General features: G+C 45.7%; 3 protein-coding genes across 3 annotated transcripts; 1 reads left to right on the forward strand and 2 right to left on the reverse strand.

Annotated features, from left to right (window-relative positions):
• Positions 1–58: 58 nt before the first annotated feature.
• On the reverse strand, positions 59–3,096 carry LOC101784392. Its single transcript, XM_004977436.3, has 3 exons — positions 2,904–3,096; positions 2,495–2,814; positions 59–410 (listed from the first exon to the last, which is right to left on the reverse strand). Exons 1-3 carry the CDS (start codon positions 3,042–3,044, stop codon positions 245–247), a joined length of 627 nt encoding a protein of 208 aa, XP_004977493.1. The 5' UTR covers positions 3,045–3,096; the 3' UTR covers positions 59–244.
• A 4,077-nt stretch (positions 3,097–7,173) lies between these two features.
• Positions 7,174–12,537, forward strand: LOC101784796 (probable calcium-transporting ATPase 9, plasma membrane-type). Its single transcript, XM_004977437.3, has 7 exons — positions 7,174–7,481; positions 8,419–8,482; positions 8,567–10,503; positions 10,583–10,741; positions 11,069–11,240; positions 11,334–11,632; positions 11,910–12,537. Exons 1-7 carry the CDS (start codon positions 7,299–7,301, stop codon positions 12,213–12,215), a joined length of 3,120 nt encoding a protein of 1,039 aa, XP_004977494.1. The 5' UTR covers positions 7,174–7,298; the 3' UTR covers positions 12,216–12,537.
• A 240-nt stretch (positions 12,538–12,777) lies between these two features.
• On the reverse strand, positions 12,778–13,776 carry LOC101773331 (NAC domain-containing protein 26). Its single transcript, XM_004978300.1, has one exon. The coding sequence runs from the start codon at positions 13,774–13,776 to the stop codon at positions 12,778–12,780; it is 999 nt and encodes a 332-aa protein (XP_004978357.1).
• Between the last annotated feature and the right edge of the window lie 4,285 nt (positions 13,777–18,061).

Consider the following 18,061-nt stretch of genomic DNA (forward strand, 5'->3'; position numbering starts at 1 on the left):
TTTTCTTACTCATTTGAAGCAAATTGCCATGGCAATCAGTTTAGAGTCTGACAGGTGATTACCAAAAAAGATGAAACAGGTGATTTTCCATAGAAAAGAGCACAAGAAGATCAGTTAAATAATCAACAGGTGATTAGCACAAAAGATGAGTTCAAGAAAATCACAGATTGAGCAACATGACCAAAATAAATGTATACGTTTAACTCAGCCAGAGAAGATTGATAGAGGTAGAGAGATGATTGGATCAATGATCTTTGGCGAATGTCTCTTCCATAGTCTTCAGCCAATTCAAATACTGGGTGCGCTCCTTCTGATGCAAATGCAGCAGAATTGAGCTTGCCAGTTTGGAGTCGATGCCTCTTGCTACCAGATATTCTTGCAATGCAGCCTTTAGTCGAGGATCCAAATCTCTGTGCAAATAAAGGCAAACACTGTCACTGAGAGCAAATGGTTGAGTTCTACAAAACAAACTTTGTAAGCTCCGCATTGATCTTAGCTTAAGGCACCAGTGGGCTGTTGATGTTCTGGAGAACATGTATCATGCATGCCTCCTTGGTGAACCAACATGGTAATATGTAGGACTCTTTTCTTACAAGAACCACTATATAAAGAATTGACAACGTTAAACTACTGTAGGAATGAGTGAATAAGGGTGATACGGTCAATGCTCTACAGAGAAAACATACAGTATATCATATTTACCATTTACTTCAGAGCAAGGATAACGATAAATGCATTGCACTAAAAGTGTTAAAGAATACCACCTTCATTGAGAATAGCTATTTTTCTGTATGACAAAACAAAAATCATCAATTATGACTCTTTTTTTCCATGCTACCTAACTTGCTTTGTTCTTCTTCTCATTACGCTATAGTTAATAAAGGGCATAATATGGACCAATGACAAGATGTCGCTGTCATACAACAAACTTGGTAGCAATTTGCCATCTCAAGCCCAGTTTTTACGTTAACATTAAATGGTGGGTTATAGCCCAATAGCCCAACAACTACTCTTGCTTCGTCATGGCTTGTTTCAAACCAGTGAAAGAAATTCGGCCCAATCACCCAAATAATCCAAGATGTGATAGTGCGCTGGAAACATGGAACAAGCAGGCCAATTAGATTCTCTAGGTCCACAGTCACTCCCCTTAAGTTTATTGAATTATTTTTGAAGATGTACTGAGAAAAGCTTTGCTAGACCTATTTTGATACTCTAGCTAAACATAATGAACATAACAGTGAAGATCATGAGATTCCAAATTAGGATAAAATAGCATAGGAACCCAGTATGATTTGATATGGCTACTTTGATCCAGGATCAGGGAATGTTTAGTTGTGTTTCCATGCTATCCAGTCTTCTAGTTGGTTATTAGTTTTATACTTCCAAAGAGACTGCCATCGCCCTTCACCAACAAGTATAAACTACCAACTACCATGATTGTCAACGAAAAAATCATCTCTAAACACCATGAATTTCAAACAATATGGGTACACATAGTTCTGCTAAATCATGTGCATTAATGATAAACAAATGTTGCTGCAAGCTTTACTTCCCAGATCCCTAACAAAGGCAACAACTGAACTTTAACCGGAAATTTCAAGCACAAATAGGACTTTCAGGAGTAATGGGGCATACAAGTTTGGTGATTACTGGCATGGGACAATGGTCCTTGCCTACTTAGCCATATTTTGTTGGCCATCCTTAGCTAAGTCAGAGAACTTTTCTAGGCACAACACATTCCATCAAAGAAAGATGGTAATTAACTAAATATAAAAGTATAATTCTGACAAGCTGTACATATGGCTTTAAACATTTTGGAATATAAGCACAAAGGTTACACATTCAGCAAAATATCTAATAACCAAGAACATATACTTGGATCTACCAAATATTACAGAGGTCAACAACTATTATTCTCATACTAGTGATTCAATCCTGGATATAATGAAACATACACTCAACAAGCCTTCTAGATTTATATGTTTATGACAAACAGGTGGTTACAAAATGCTGCCAAATTGAAAGGAATATATGCATATTGGGGCAATAAGCCAATAACAGCTTACCCTCACCCGTGTATTTAGGGTTGAATGCACCAGCAGTTGGATGAAATGTTTTCAAAGGGTAACAAACATTAAGGATCAATGCCCAAGATATTGCCACAGGTCAAAGAAAATGTTGGTGCTCAATACAGTAATATTTACAATTCTAATCCTGCAATGGTTAACTATCTATAAATTCATGAACTTACTGGAAAGCATAAGCTACCACCAAATTTCAACATGAATGCCAGTGATCCTCTAAAAAGGAGTATGCGTATCAAAATCCTCCAGCAAATGTTTGGGAAGTAAATGTTCATTTTAAAGATTTTCTTTCAGGAAACCCCTCTTTATTACTCCAGTCACGCATTGAGCACATAAAACTGTAACAACATCCACGAAAAGAAGAAGAAGAAGAAGAAGAAGAAGAAAAAGAAGAAGAAGCAGAGCACCACCTGAACTCCGGGCCTTCATACTTGTCTTCTCCATCGTCGCCAGGAGACGAGTGGTACCGGACGGCGTTAATAACATAGTCAGCACCGCCGGCTTTCCCCTCAGCCCAAAACGCACGGCAGTTGAAGTGCAGAACCGGCGTCGCACCAAGCTTACTGACGAACACCTTTATGAGCAAGTCCCTGGGCAGGGGTTCCTGGCCTTCAAACATCAGCGGCGCGAGCAGCGCCGACACGAGGACCTCCTCGGAATCGGCCCGGCGGCGCAGGAGCAAGTCCCCAGCAAGCGGGGCGTCCGATACGGTGACGAAATCAGGTGCGTCCTGCGAATGGGAAGCAAACGTGTCGGTGTGGCGCTGAATCGTGGGGGGGTTGGGGTTTGGGAATGTGAAACGGTGAGGATGTGCGTTACCTGGCAATGGAAGGGAGGGGGAACGGAGGGGGCGGATGAGGGAAGCTCATGGGCGAGCTCGGCCCGTAGGGCGGCTAGGACGCCGCCGTCAATCGCGCCGCGACGGAGGGCGGCGGAAGTTCTGAGCCGCCGCAGGAACATCGCGCACGACGGCAGCGTCCTGAACTCCTGATGCGAATGCCGAATGCTGAGTACTTGCAATTTGCATCTCGGTCCATCTGTAATTGCAAGGAAGCCCCGACAGATCAGAGTAATTTTGCTTTGTTGATGAGCTAGTAGGAGTATTTGTCACCATGGTCGCGTGAACACATTCTGACTGTGGTTTTTGATAATCTCGATAACTTATGTGTACTGGTATTTGTTATTTTTATCATGAACGAGCTGGTAAATGATCGGCTTACAACTCGCTCACAAGTGCTCAGGTGTGTTCGTGCACGGAAGTGGTAACGATATACTTCTAATCAAGATTTGTGGATGGTTGACGGCTAAATCATGCCTAAATTATATGGAAATTAGTTGGCCATTGTGCAGTCATGTTCTATCTTCAATCTTTAAATTTTATGTTGTTTTTTTGCGAAAAAGGGATAACATCATATTAAAAGAAAACTGATACAAGTACAAGTGATTCCCTTTTTACGAAAGGACTCCTACGTAATTCGAAAATTACAATGAAAACCCTCTTCTTCTTCCTCAGTTCAACCTGCCTATGCAAGTCCTCAAGCTGCAGCGCTGCGCTACAGAGCACACCACCACCATCTTCACCTCGCGCCCAGACCAAGAAGACGACACCAAACAAAGGTAAGCCGCAGGACATCCTCGGTAAAAGAACATCGGCCGTCCATCTTTCCACCCAAACTCTCCATCTCCTGCATGAACCAGAGCACACCTCGGGCACCGAAGAACGCACCAGCAGACCAAGAACCGAGCCGCTCCGCAGACAGTCCGCACCAGGCCACCATGGAACACCAAAGCAACCCAATCGGAAAGCAAATCCGCTGTCAACGACGACGAAGACGCCGACCCGGAAAGGAAAGCCTTTCAGTCTTGAATCAACAATGCAAAGTTATTGCATTGAACACAAGACGAGAAAAAAAAACCTTTGTATTGGTGGTAAATAATTTTATGTACGCTAAAATATATATACGTGGATTAAACGAAAAGGAAGATATTATATACGCTTTAGGTCGAGGCCCATGCATGATTTAGAGTTCGATACGGGGTAGAGTAAACATATTTTAAGTCATTTTTAGATGCTCTTATACAATTCGGGACGACAACAGCGTTACATTTTCTTCCGCAACACTTACCACCAGCGTTGCTCAGTTCGTTACATCGATTCGTGCCCACTTAGGTTTGAATCCTAATCCTTGACTTCGACAACGTGTGCCAGCATTTTTCTGAATCTATTTTATTAAAAACTAATGTCGCTATTCTTTCCTAGCAGCGAGATGCCTCGCCAAATCTCAAATCCGTCTTGTGGTCTTTAGCTGCGCTTCAGTTAATCCCATTTGCACGCATTTAGGTATTTCATCCCTTAGTAATGTCAGAAAGTAGTTCTTGCTTCTCCCATATTTCATTTCAGCTGGGCGGCGATACGCGTGCTTCCTTTTGCAAGGTGGGTCAAATACTTGTATCGGCAAGTGGCAACCAATCAATTAGAGCCAGCATTACCGTGCTCACACGGATTCGTCTCAATCAATGCATCAAATTAAGCCAATCGTTCCTTGGCACATTGATGCTTACCAATTTAGCTAGGGCACGTTAGCACTGCATGTCGATCGAGTCACGGCACGTACAACCCACACACGACGGTTGCCGTCTATATAGCGCCACGGAAGCAAAACAATCCGACGTGGACAATAATTAATGATGAGAGAGAAGGGAGACGACGGCAGGGGCTCGTGCTCCTAGGTCACGTGACGATTCCCATCGCCCGTTGTATGAATCGGTGCTGTCTCTTTCGGATCGAGTGAGAAATCGGCTGCTTCCCGCGCCTCGTCAGCCGCCAGCCACCGTCCGCACCCTGCTGCCGTCGGGCACCGGCTATTATCCGTGTCGCGTGCCTCCCATATCACTGCGCCTTGCTCCTCACAGCCCAGAGCCGCGGCTCGCCGGTTCCGACGTCAACGCGTTGCTCCACCCACCGGCTGCGCTGCATGCCCGCACCCCTCCATGTTGCACCGTGAAGCATCGGCCACCGACCGTCACAGCGTGCGGATAAGGGAGGAGACATAGAGAGAGAGAGGAGAGAGACGATAGATGGACAGGAGCCACCGAAGATTGCGGAAGTATTGCTTCTTTATGATTTGACCCTTGAGTTCAAAAAAAATGATTTGTCCCTTATCATTTTTGCACTATCGTTTACAAGATAGTTTGCAAAAGAAAATCGTAAATACTAGGAAAATATGCCTGTGCGTTGCACGGGAGGAAAAAAAACCCAATACACATGACACAAAACTCGGTGATAATTTGATGTTGTTTATTTCTGAATTATTGATTTTTCCTGAATTATTGAATATAATTTTTTTCTTCCCTCATTTTTTATCTTTGTCGTTTTTTTAATGAACATCTTGTGCGAATTTCTATTGATATAGTAGAAAAATACAACAACCCTGGGAGGTCATAGGGAGGAAAATGAAAAGAAAAGGAAAGAAACAGCCTATACTCATCCGATTGGATTGGAACATCAACGCGGGTAACACACAACTCAACTGCTAAGCCGACCGGTTGGATTGGGATCTCAACGCAGCCACACAACTCCACTCGACAACGGCAGCCGTACCGAAAGCCTTATCGCAGCGCCTACCAACAAACCCACTCTCCTATAGTCATTGAGACCTCCCTATGTGATCTCGCGTTGACAGTACCAAGTTTGTTTCTTTTGTAACGTTCGTTTTTATTTGATGTAGGTCCCACATACTTAAAAAATTGATTAGCACGTCATCCTTATCCCAAAGCCCAAGCATTATGCCTGTTTTCTTGATCTTGTCGGTCCGGGAACCACCGCGCAGTTCACTCATACTAATCAGGCGAGATCAAGAACTAATCAGTTTCCTCGTGTTTTCTTTTATAAATGGTGTCGCACGCTTCCTTGTCGGGCCCCTGCACTGCACCTCCATTGTCTCCCCGCTCTGTCGTTGCTTCCTCACCAGCCTTCTGCGCTGCATCCCCACCGTCGCTAACCTACTCTCCCGCTACTGTGTTGTTGATTTTTTGCCGCGCGATTCCCTGTCACTGGATAGATTCGCGGTCATCTACTGCATCCGGCCTTCGCCGCCTGGCTGGGAGGAGTTGTGTAGTGATGTTGTAGCTGTGAACGATTGACGTCTAGATGCTGATGTCAAATTTCGTTGTTGCTGGTTAGTGGTATTCCTTTGTCCTCTATTTTATTCTTGGGTGTATTGCTTGGTCGGCGACCGGCACTGCGCATGGATGCCATGGTGGGCGGTGGTGCGGGCGGCTAGTGGATGGCGAGGGGGTCGGCGGTGACGGATGGCGAGGCTAGCGGGGCACGGATGGATGGCACGCCGTGCGACGGCGGATTGATTCGTGAGAATCAATAAGGGGGCGGACGCATCACGGGCCGCAGAAACGCGCGCAGGCGAGGAAGAAAGGGACTTTTTTGTAAATCGTTTAGAATTACATCCGTTTAACTCCAAGAACTGCGGGTTGATTTCGAACAAGTTGAGAGACTTTTTTGAAAAACTAACCGACGGTTGGAAGAACCAACCGCATCTTAATATTAGAATAGAGAAGAAGGGTATGTAATAAAATACAAAATTATACTTCAATGCTTATAATAGGATTGTATGTATCTCAATTGGTATACAACACACATTTTCTCGAAGAAGCTACAAAACAGTTTACAAAGATCAAATTTATACTTAATCACCGTAGTTTGTAGATAAATTAATTAATTTACAAACAAGAACGAACCATGTTGTCGTCTCTCTGTGCTGTCGTCTTTACGTGACATGGCAAACCATTGTACGGCCTTTGAGCGTGGCGGAGGCGGACGGCCCAAAGTGCGCTGCTGTCCCCTCGCGCACCAATCGGACGGACACACCAAGGCGGCCGCTGGCCTATGCCGCTGCACGTACACACGGAGGAGCCAACGATGCTGCCTCGAGGAACCCTGCCTGCTCCACCTGCCACCACTAGTACAGAAACGCGCGCGATCTAGAGGGCAGGCAGGGCTGCTGCCGTCGGAGCCCCAGGAGTCAACATCCGGCAGACCACGCCCGCGGGTGGTTTTTATACTCGCTAGTGGACGTTCGTGGACACAGTGGTGCGGCCTCCGGCCTCCCCCCTCCTCTGCTCTGGGCTTGGAAAACTCCATTTCCTGCGCCCGCGGCCTCGGCGAGCTCGCTCCCGGTCCCGGAGGCCGGAGGAGAGATGGAGTGGCTGGAGAAGAGCCTGCAGGAGGACTTCGATCTGCCGCCCAAGCACCCCTCCGAGGAGGCGCTGCGGCGATGGCGCTCCGCCGTCTCCTTCGTCAAGAACCGCCGCCGACGCTTCCGCATGGTCGCCGACCTCGACACCCGCAGCCAGAACGAAGCGCGCCGACGATCCGTCCAGGTACCACTTGCCGCTACCACTCACTAGCCAACCTTCACCACCCTGCTTGCTTCCCTTACCCCTTCCATAGTTCCATGTTCCATAGACCATAGCCATGCCCTGATCTCTCCCCACCGGCCGGCCGGCCGGCCCTCCACTCTTCATCCGCCATCACGTGACGCTTTCTGCATCTGCAATTTTTATCTAGACCTTTTCGAGTCTACCAAACCCATTCTCCCTTTCCAGCCCTTGTAGAATAATTAAACCCATTCTGCCTAACTGCATCTGATTCATCGCTATCTTTCCTGCTTACCAATGTGCATAGCACTGTTGTGGATAGAATAATTAGCAGTTGGTCTCGTCTTGCCAACAGATCGTGACGCCGAAAAAGTCCTCTCGTCGAAATGTCCGCACGGGAATATGTTCGCGATTTCTCAATAACGGATTCGGAAATATTACTCAGAGCGTTTCTGTTGCCTTCCCATATTAGCCCGTTCTGTTTCCGTATGACTGCCTTCTATACGGGCCAACCATCCGAGCAGGGCCCAGTGTGACTGCGCGACCTCGAGGAAGCTTCCAGGAAGCAACCGGGGCATAGGCTTTCTATCTGGCTGTCAATGAGAACCACACATATCATAATTCATAATCTCCTGGACATCTAAAATTGTCCTAGTTTAATGCCTTCCACATCTATTATAGCATTTCTTGTTTGTTTGACCTGGAGATTCCAGCATTTTGTCTTCATTTAATAATGGATTAGTATATATGCTCTAGATTTGGCGCATAGGTTGGGTACACATCCATTTCTGGAAAAAAAAAAGTTTTTGCTACAGTATGTTACAAAACTACAAGTACCTGATATTTCTCTATATCTCATATCTTATATGTAATGGAAGAAATAATGTCTCATCCTACATGCACGCGGCTAAAGCATCTCATTCTTTTTCTCGCTCACCAGGAAAATTTCCGTAATTTCCGGGTCGCTCTCTACGTGCATAAGGCTGCGTTCAATTTCATCGATGGTACTAACTCACCATGTATCATCTTACTGTTTATTTTGATGATTTACTAATTCCATCTAACCTGCAAACCATCTGATGTTGAAGGTGCCAAAAATAAAGAGTACCGGATAACAGAGGATATTATAAATGCTGGATTTTCCATCAACCCAGATGAATTGGCATCGATCACAAGCAAGCATGATGTGAAAGCTCTGAAGATGCATGGTGGGGTAGATGGGATATCCAAAAAGATCCGTTCAACATTTGAGCGTGGCATATCTGCTAGTGACTTGGATACAAGACAAAACATCTATGGTGTCAATCGCTATGCAGAGAAACCTTCAAGAAGTTTCTGGATGTTTGTCTGGGATGCATTGCAGGACATGACTCTTATCATTCTTATGGTATGTGCCTTGCTATCTGCTGTAGTTGGTCTGGCATCTGAAGGTTTTCCCAAGGGCATGTATGATGGCTTGGGAATAATACTCAGCATTTTGTTGGTTGTGATGGTTACTGCTATCAGTGACTATAGGCAGTCGCTTCAGTTCAAGGAGCTAGACAATGAAAAGAAGAAGATATTTATCCATGTAACCAGAGACGGCTCTCGACAAAAGATCTCTATATATGACTTGGTAGTTGGTGATATCGTGCACCTATCAATTGGAGACCAAGTACCTGCTGATGGGCTGTACATTCATGGATACTCCCTATTGATTGATGAATCCAGTTTGTCCGGTGAGAGCGACCCAGTTTATATTTCTCAAGAGAAGCCGTTCCTCTTGGCAGGAACCAAAGTTCAGGATGGATCAGCTAAGATGATGATAACTGCTGTCGGTATGCGCACTGAATGGGGAAGATTGATGAGCACGTTGAGTGAAGGAGGGGAGGATGAGACACCATTGCAGGTTAAACTAAACGGAGTTGCAACCATCATCGGGAAGATTGGCCTGGTGTTTGCCACATTAACATTTGTAGTCCTGATGGTTAGATTCCTTATTGAGAAAGGTTTAACTGTTGGTTTGTCCAAATGGTATTCTACTGATGCATTGACCATAGTGAACTACTTTGCAACAGCAGTCACTATTATTGTTGTTGCTGTTCCTGAAGGGCTGCCTCTAGCTGTTACTTTGAGTCTTGCATTTGCAATGAAAAAGTTAATGAATGATAAAGCACTTGTAAGACATCTTTCAGCATGTGAGACAATGGGATCTGCTGGTACCATCTGCACTGATAAAACAGGAACCTTGACTACTAACCATATGGTGGTTGACAGGATCTGGATATCTGAGGTTTCAAAGTCAGTTACCAGTGACAATAGTTTGGAAGATCTGAATTCTGTCATTTCTCCAACCACACTGGGCCTACTCTTGCAGGGCATTTTTGAGAACACCAGTGCAGAGGTAGTCAAAGAAAAGGATGGTACGCAAACTGTTTTAGGAACTCCAACAGAAAGGGCTATATTAGAATTTGGCTTGAAATTGGAAGGTCACAACGCTGAGGATAGGACCTGCACCAAGGTTAAGGTTGAGCCTTTCAATTCGGTTAAGAAGAAGATGGCAGTGTTGGTCTCATTGCCCAATGGCACATACCGTTGGTTCTCCAAAGGTGCGTCAGAAATCATTGTGCAGATGTGCGACATGATGGTTGATGCTGATGGAAATAGTGTTCCCTTATCAGAAGCTCAGAGAAAGGATATCTTGGATACTATCAACTCTTTTGCTTCAGATGCTTTGAGGACACTGTGCCTGGCATATAAGGAGGTGGATGATTTTGATGATGATTCAGATAGTCCGACAGGTGGATTTACTCTAATATCCATTTTTGGCATCAAGGATCCTGTGCGCCCAGGAGTCAAGGATGCTGTGAAGGCCTGCATGTCTGCTGGTATCATTGTGAGAATGGTGACTGGTGATAATATCAATACAGCTAAAGCTATAGCCAAAGAATGTGGAATATTGACTGATGATGGCGTAGCAATAGAAGGACCAGATTTCCGTAGCAAGAGCCCTGAAGAGATGAGGGACTTGATACCCAAGATTCGGGTGCATTTTTGCTTCCCTCAGACTATACGTACACTAATAATATCTTGCAACAAAATTTAATATCAATTAACAATGGCAGGTTATGGCTCGTTCTTTACCATTGGACAAGCATACCCTTGTGACGAACTTGCGAGGTATGTTTCATGAGGTGGTTGCTGTGACTGGCGATGGTACTAATGATGCTCCAGCATTACATGAAGCAGATATCGGACTTGCTATGGGCATAGCAGGCACAGAGGTACTATATTATTATGCATTCATGCTTGGACGTGTCATTAGCAGGAACTGATATGTCACGGTTGAATACTACATAGATAGTGATTCTAAGCTGGAAAATCAATCTATTTGGTTCATTTTTAGTTTCATTTTCAGCTATGTGATTCGAATAGTTTGTTTCTATGTCCTCGCAAAAATCATCCTCGTTCTTTTTGCTTAAACCTCTTGCTGATTGGATACATGGTTGGTAGCGTTAGACATTTATTAGAAGTTATAACTCCTGACTTGCAAAAGCTTATCCTTCAGCAAATATCCATGAAGATAATGGTATAATCTTACACTTCTGCAGGTAGCCAAGGAAAGTGCTGATGTGATAGTACTTGATGATAATTTTACAACTATAATCAGTGTTGCAAGGTGGGGTCGTGCGGTTTACATAAACATACAAAAATTCGTGCAGTTTCAGCTGACTGTCAATATTGTTGCTTTAGTCATCAACTTTGTCTCAGCATGCATTACAGGTGCGAGCATCATCTATAATACCATTTCCAATCCTGCCATGATTCTTGATATCCACTATTCAATTAACAATGCTTTTGACTTTTGCCCTGCAGGGAGTGCTCCTCTCACAGCAGTGCAGTTGTTGTGGGTCAATATGATTATGGATACATTAGGAGCTTTAGCTCTAGCTACAGAGCCTCCAAATGATGACATGATGAAGAGGCCTCCTGTTCGGCGCGGTGAGAGTTTCATTACCAAGGTCATGTGGCGAAATATCATTGGGCAAAGTTTATATCAGTTGGTTGTACTTGGAGCTCTCATGTTTGGTGGGGAGCAACTTCTGAACATCAAGGGTTCCGATTCCAAATCTGTTATCAATACACTCATCTTCAACTCCTTTGTGTTCTGCCAGGTGAGTGCATTGTAACCTTAGTCAACACACTTTTAGTCCTAATGCCTATGTGTTCTGAGGTTAAGTTGATTTCAAACACTCTGTTTTTTGGCCCTAATCTAAAATTTATAACATGTTTGTCTGCATGCTAAACCAATATAGATTTATGGAACCTACATGTTGCCATTTCTCTGAAAAAACAAGGGAAGATCTCTGCATTTGAATTCTTTCCTGTATTGTTATGTCTGATCAACGATAAATATGATCTGATGGTGTTCTTTTATTTATGTTACTTCAGGTTTTCAATGAAATAAACAGCAGGGAAATGCAGAAGATTAATGTTTTCCGTGGTATGATCAGCAATTGGATCTTTATTGGAATCATAGCTGTAACAGTCGCATTTCAAGTGGTGATCATAGAATTCCTCGGCACGTTTGCCAGCACGGTTCCACTTAGTTGGCAGCTTTGGTTGGTAAGTGTCGGCCTTGGATCCATCAGTTTGATTGTTGGTGCCATCTTGAAGTGCATAGCAGTTAATTCGGATGCAAGTCCTTCAAGTCCAAATGGCTACGTGCCGCTTCCCAGTGGTCCGGATAACATATAGCTGAAGAAGAGTGATCGACAAGGTATTGCATTTGCTAGCATTAACGGGTTCATGGAAGCCCCAAATACGCCACATGGCTACCTTACATTTCGAGTCCTGCTTGAGATTATTAATAAACCACTGCCTAGGTTCAGATTTAACAAATTGCCATGCCTTGTCATGCAATTGCTCCTTTTCAGTCCTGATTGCTGTTGCTGAGATGTAAAAAAGAGATGGTGATAAACACAACGTACTCTATTTGGTATGGGTCATGGAAACAATGTTGTTGACTAATCGAAGCACATTTACTTTTTGTTCTCAAAAAGAAGATACATTTACTGGACTAAGCAAAAGTTCAGTTTTAGTGAGTGGTGCAGCACTGATGATTGTTTTGTTGCGGCCATCCATGGCTGAACAGAGCCGAACGAATCCTTAAATAAGTTGAGAGGACATAGTAAGTTAGTAACAGAAACGTTGCATCTGTAAAGGATCATCGAATCGACACTAAACTAGCTAGACAGCGATCCACGCACTGTAATTTTACAAAACTCTGCAGCAGTGGATGCCCAATCCCCCCAATGTATCAGCTTGCTCTCCTTTCGCCCCTAGGATCACCGTTTTCTCGCACTGCGCCGTCGCTTGGCTTTGGACATGAGAAGGTGTTGTGCATCAATTCGTCGTTCAGCTGCGCATCTCCAGTGGAATTTTTTTTGAAGAGTCCATCTTCAGTGGAATAATCAAAGCCGTAATCGATCTCTAGACATTGCTGCCATCCCTCGTCTGGAAGAAGCACCTCCAATGGCTGTTGCTCGTCCTTCACGTATACGCCGCCATTGACGCCGGTGCAGTGGTAACTGGCCACGCCTTGTTCCATCATGGGCTGCTGCTGCCAGGTGGTTGGTGCCGCCGCATTCACCAGCGCAGTCTGCGACGTGCTGGCATAGGAGCAGACGACGTCGGTTGGCGCCGCCGCCGCCCAATAATTTGCGGCCGCGAAGTCGTGCTCCTGGCGCAGCTCGCACCGCGGCTTCTTGGACGACCGGAACTGGACCACCTCGTCGGTTTCTTGGCGTTCCTCGTTGGCGTCGTCGTCCGCCGCCGCCCTCGGCGTGCGGTGCACCCTGCAGAGCACCTTGACGCCCTCACCCCCGGTTGCCTCGGGCAGGCTGCTCCCGATCTCCTCCATGAGCCAGGCGCTCTTGCCGCCGCCGGGAACGCGGTACTCGAAGGTCTGGCGGTAACCGTGGCGGCCGACGGGGATCCGCTTCCCCGAGCCGTGCCACGTGCCGCCGCCCTGGACTGCGCGGCTCATCCGTGTCCCGGCGTTGCCGTCCTTCCACCGGGCGACGCAGAGGAAGTACCAGTTGCCGTCGTCGTGGCCGAAGTGGCGGAGCCCCGACGTGAGCGTGCCCGGGTCCGCGCTGTAGACGTCGGCGGCGCACACGATGCCCTCGGTCTGGCCGAACGGCGTCTGGCCGGCGGGGCTGGCCACCCACGGGTTGAGGTAGTAGAGGATGAGCTCCCGCGGCGTCGGCGCGAAGCGGTAGCCCGGGGGGGCGCCCGGGCACGGCGCCTGCTCCATCAGTTCTTGTTCGAAGAGTCCGGCGGTGGCTACGGCGCGCGGGTGGGGTTTGAGGATCTTGGAAGGCGGCCTCGTACTGCTCGGAAGATTTCGCGCGCGAGACGTGTGTCGTGAACTTGGGCAGGTGAGCATGTGGATCGATGGCCGCATTATATCGCTGCGTGCCTGCGTGTGTCCGGGATCCCGAGTTCGACTCGGTAGAGGACGGGATCTCAACCGGGGAGCGAGGTCCGACTCCGAGGTGTGCTAGGATTCGGCCTTGCGCAACGCGGTTGCAGGTGTAGAATTCCATTTCTAAGCTACCACTACATACCGTGATCAGCAGTGTAACGGTAACAGTACAGAGCTTCTCCGGTAGTAATTCGCTGTCTGAAACTGTAGCAACTAGCGTCTAGCAAGCAATCGAGTCCTGCAAAAAGAAGAAAAAAACATTAAAATAGTATAAGATGGTGGGCCAGCTGTGAGCCTTGAATACGGTGACAAAGGCCGGGGCCCATTGGTATCTTTGTTCCCGGCTCGTTCAGGCCCGCAAGTAGTCGTCATGGGCCGACTAGCAAAGCCGAAGCAAAAGAAAAAAAAGACTTGAACCTAACAATTCTTCCGAGCTACTCCCTCCGTTCCAAATTATAAGTCATTTCAACTTTCTTGGAGAGTCAAAGCATCTTAAGTTTGACCAAATTTATACAATAAAGTGCTAACATTCATGATATCAAATAGGTACCATTAGTTTCTTCATTAAATATATTTTCATAATATATCTATTCGATGCTATAAACTTTTGTGATTTTCTTTATAATTTTAATCTCCAAGAAAGTTAGAATGACTTATAATTTGGAACGGAGGGAGTAATTAACTCAGCTAAAAACAACTCTGTGCCACTATGCGATGAGGAATGGGAGCACGGTCAGGGCCGCAGGCTACGTGCAACGTGTTCGAAGCTTCATTTGAGTCCCATGTCATATATACCTCGTGTTCTCTAGCTAACTCAGATCGTCGTCAGTATCGCCGACGCATCAATGGAGAAGCGTCGTCCTTGATGCTGCCACCCATCGATGATCACGCGCGGCAGTCTGCATTATGTTTGCAGCATGAGCTTTCATGTAACATTCAGATTACTTGCCCAACATAGTAGTCTGACCGGCAAATACGCTAAGATATACATATCCTTACGACATAAACTAGAACTTACTTCTCCACTTTTCAAGAAAGTACAATAGTAACATAGATGGTACACAAAAGCAAAGTCACTGCAGGATTTATCGTCCAAGAAGCCATGACCTCAGAGCACAAACCTAATGCCAGTAAGGAAACATTTGGTCTTGTGCTTGACCATGCGAAGCCCCTGTTCACTAGGCAACACCTCCACACCAGTGAAGACAGTCACCGGGACAGAGTCATACTCGTCCTGATCATTCTCAATCATGAAGCTACTGGCAATGCAAAACCTCCGTGAGCCAAGGTTCACCAGGTCACGCGTTACCAACCACCAGCTGTCTGGCAGTTCAAATTCCTTCCCGATATGCTGCACCGTCGGCGCAGAAGAACCTACAGCAGTGGAGAGGTTGTCCAATGTTCAAATTCCTTTTCCTTGTTTGGACCTTCAGGCTAAAGAAGTGTGGATTACTACCATTGAAGATGAGCTTCCAGAAGTTGAGCCGTCAGTCTCTGCATTTGGTTTTGAACGAGGGGCGTGGCTTGTACTCGCTGAGGCACACGGATGTATCGAAGCTCTTCTACCCATCAACGGCAGAAGCACTAGAAGCAGAGGCTAAAGCAAAGAAGAAGGATGGCATCTTTAAACTAGGGAGCATCGGCTGTTTGCCGAGACCGAGCATACACTACCAACCATTCTCGTCTGCTGTGTCTAATCCAAACAGTTTGGTTAATGTGTTTGCCCTCTTCGGTGAGAACAAGAACAAGAACAAGATCCTCTACTCAAATGTGGAAGGCCACACCAACATCTACAATACTGAATTCCACTCCTTCATGACAATGCCTGCTCTGAATTCGCCCAAAGGGCCCAATTGTATGGTTGCTCATATCACCCGCACTGCCGCCCACGTGAGGTCTGACTTTGATATCGACCCGGAGGTGAACACACTGACAGCCTCTACATGATGGACATGGGCCTGGACAAACCGGGCTGCTTTGAAGTGCTTGCATACTACCCTGTGGGGGAGTGGCAATGGCGCCTTCTGCCATTGCCACCTTTCTTTGATGACCTGGAGTACAAGGCCTGCAATAACATTCCCTACGCAGTTGTTGATGGTACTCGAATCTGTGTATCATCTGCCACTGCGACCTACTCTTTCGACACGGTGGCCCTCAAGTGGAGCAAGACTGGTGATTGGGTGCTGCCCTTCCACACCAAAGCTGACTTTGTTCCTGAGCTCAACCTGTGGCTTGGCCTGCCAGCTAGCAGTCCCTCTGACCTGTGTGCTGTGGACCTCTCTACTGGTACCATAGATTCTTGCGATGTGCCGCCAGTAGTGCAGCATGTTGGGCTTGGTTTTGACCTGCCCAAGGACTGGTCGCTGAAAAGTCGCACCCTGGTGAACCTTGGCCCTGGTCGGTTTTGCATTGCCATGTTCTTGGATACTGCAGATGCCCAAGACAGTCCTCAGGTGGTCGTCTTCACCGGTGGGGATGTAGTGCCCAGTGGCGACAATCAACAAGGGGGACGTACCCTCCGCAGGATCAAGCACAAGTCCAAATGTCTCGTAACAGACAGGATCGAGTACGTGCTATGAACTGTGATCATCGATCCACTCATTCTGGCTGGCCCATCAGACTGCTGCGTGCTGTTCTTTTTCTTTCTTCCTATTATTGTATCGTCTTCTTTTTTGGGTTGGTGAAGCCGGTACAACTGAGATAACACTAGAGGTTAGTTAGTCCTGCAGTGACCTCCCATTTGTTAAGTACTATCACCAGCGTATCTTTTGCTGTAACGTCTATCGAGTGTGCCATCCTCCGTGTTATTGTGCCGACCAGAAGATGTCAGTTTGTATTTATTTCTGCTTCATTCATTCGCTCCTCTTGATTGTCAGTAGTTTACACTTTACGGATGTTTTGCCGTATAGAAAGGACTGCTGTCACCCTCTAGAATACTATTTTCACCATATTTAAGATCAACATGGAGAGGCATGCCATTTGTGTTTGTTTTACCACTGCGATTGCGAATGGCTTCTTTGTCCAATAACCATATTGTGTTCCAAGAAAAAAACATAATCTAGATATCCGAAGCGTAACATTGAGTCTCTCGCCAACCGTGGTTAACATCACATGTCTTCACAGAAAAGGTTGACAAGTGATGCATGAAAGACAAGTGAAGTCTGTTGCCTTCCATTTGCAAATTGAAAACAGGGGTGCGGTGAAGCACGCCTGTGACATGTCCTCTAGACACTAGCAAGGTACTACGTCACCCCTTATAAAGGAAAAAAAAAGTACTACGCCACTGCACTTCCACACAAGAAAATGTTAGCAATCGGGTATGTAGTGTGTTAACATGCACGCTTTACTTTATGAAATAAAAATTGAAACTACATGACTCGCGTTTCACTAAAAATATGAAACACATGACTCACGGAAGAATTTAAGGCGAAATAGTCCGAGGAATCTCAAGAGATACCAATCACGTTTCACTAAAAACACATGACTCACGGAAAAATATCTAGGGCTATCCCATCATATTAAAATATATAATGCATACTTGGAACATTCTAGAAGGTTTTGAAAAAACTTTGACATGCGTAAGGATAAGATTATGGTAAAGTATAAAGGTTCTAGAAGACTTTGAAAATGTCAAGAGTTTAGAGTTGCCACGCTTCATGGCAACTTATGAATACTCTAGAATAAGATATTTATATGGTAGGACAAGGATGAGAGAAAGTTCTAGAGTTAAATATTTGTAAAGAAGAGTGTGGAAGTTGCCATATAGCAACATCATAAGGACCATGAGCACCTATAAATAGAGGTGCTCCCTTCCCTCCTAATCATACCATGGCATAAGCGGTCTCAAGTAGGAGATTGCAAGGTAGCCATATAGTGTAGTGGTATCATGGTAGAATAGCCACACAAAGAGCGTGTAAGTGAGTCTTGTATAAAATTGAGTAGTGAATAAAGGTTTGAGTTTCCTTGTATCGTCTAAAAAACATTACTTATTCAAGCACTATTCCTCCTTCGTTTGGATCACTTCTTGATCAACAGCACGTTTATTGACATGTGCGCTTTACTTTATGAAATAAAAATTGAAACTACATGACTCGTGTTTCACTAAAAACATGAA

The sequence above is a fragment of the Setaria italica genome, chromosome VII (genome assembly GCF_000263155.2).
Source record: "Setaria italica strain Yugu1 chromosome VII, Setaria_italica_v2.0, whole genome shotgun sequence".
Taxonomy (NCBI): Eukaryota; Viridiplantae; Streptophyta; class Magnoliopsida; order Poales; family Poaceae; genus Setaria; species Setaria italica.

What these genes read in the sequence shown, in the direction of transcription:
- LOC101784392 (XM_004977436.3), bottom strand. Translation starts at nt 3,044, where the DNA reads ATGTTCCTGCGGCGGCTCAGAACTTCCGCCGCCCTCCGTCGCGGCGCG. An exon ending in CCCCTCCCTTCCATTGCCAG is followed by an intron (nt 2,815 to 2,903) that starts GTAACGCACATC and finishes TCCCATTCGCAG; the next exon opens with GACGCACCTGATTTCGTCAC. An exon ending in TATGAAGGCCCGGAGTTCAG is followed by an intron (nt 411 to 2,494) that starts GTGGTGCTCTGC and finishes TTATTTGCACAG; the next exon opens with AGATTTGGATCCTCGACTAA.
- LOC101784796 (XM_004977437.3), top strand. Translation starts at nt 7,299, where the DNA reads ATGGAGTGGCTGGAGAAGAGCCTGCAGGAGGACTTCGATCTGCCGCCC. An exon ending in TGGGCATAGCAGGCACAGAG is followed by an intron (nt 10,742 to 11,068) that starts GTACTATATTAT and finishes ACACTTCTGCAG; the next exon opens with GTAGCCAAGGAAAGTGCTGA. An exon ending in TGTCTCAGCATGCATTACAG is followed by an intron (nt 11,241 to 11,333) that starts GTGCGAGCATCA and finishes TTTGCCCTGCAG; the next exon opens with GGAGTGCTCCTCTCACAGCA.
- LOC101773331 (XM_004978300.1), bottom strand. Translation starts at nt 13,776, where the DNA reads ATGGAGCAGGCGCCGTGCCCGGGCGCCCCCCCGGGCTACCGCTTCGCG.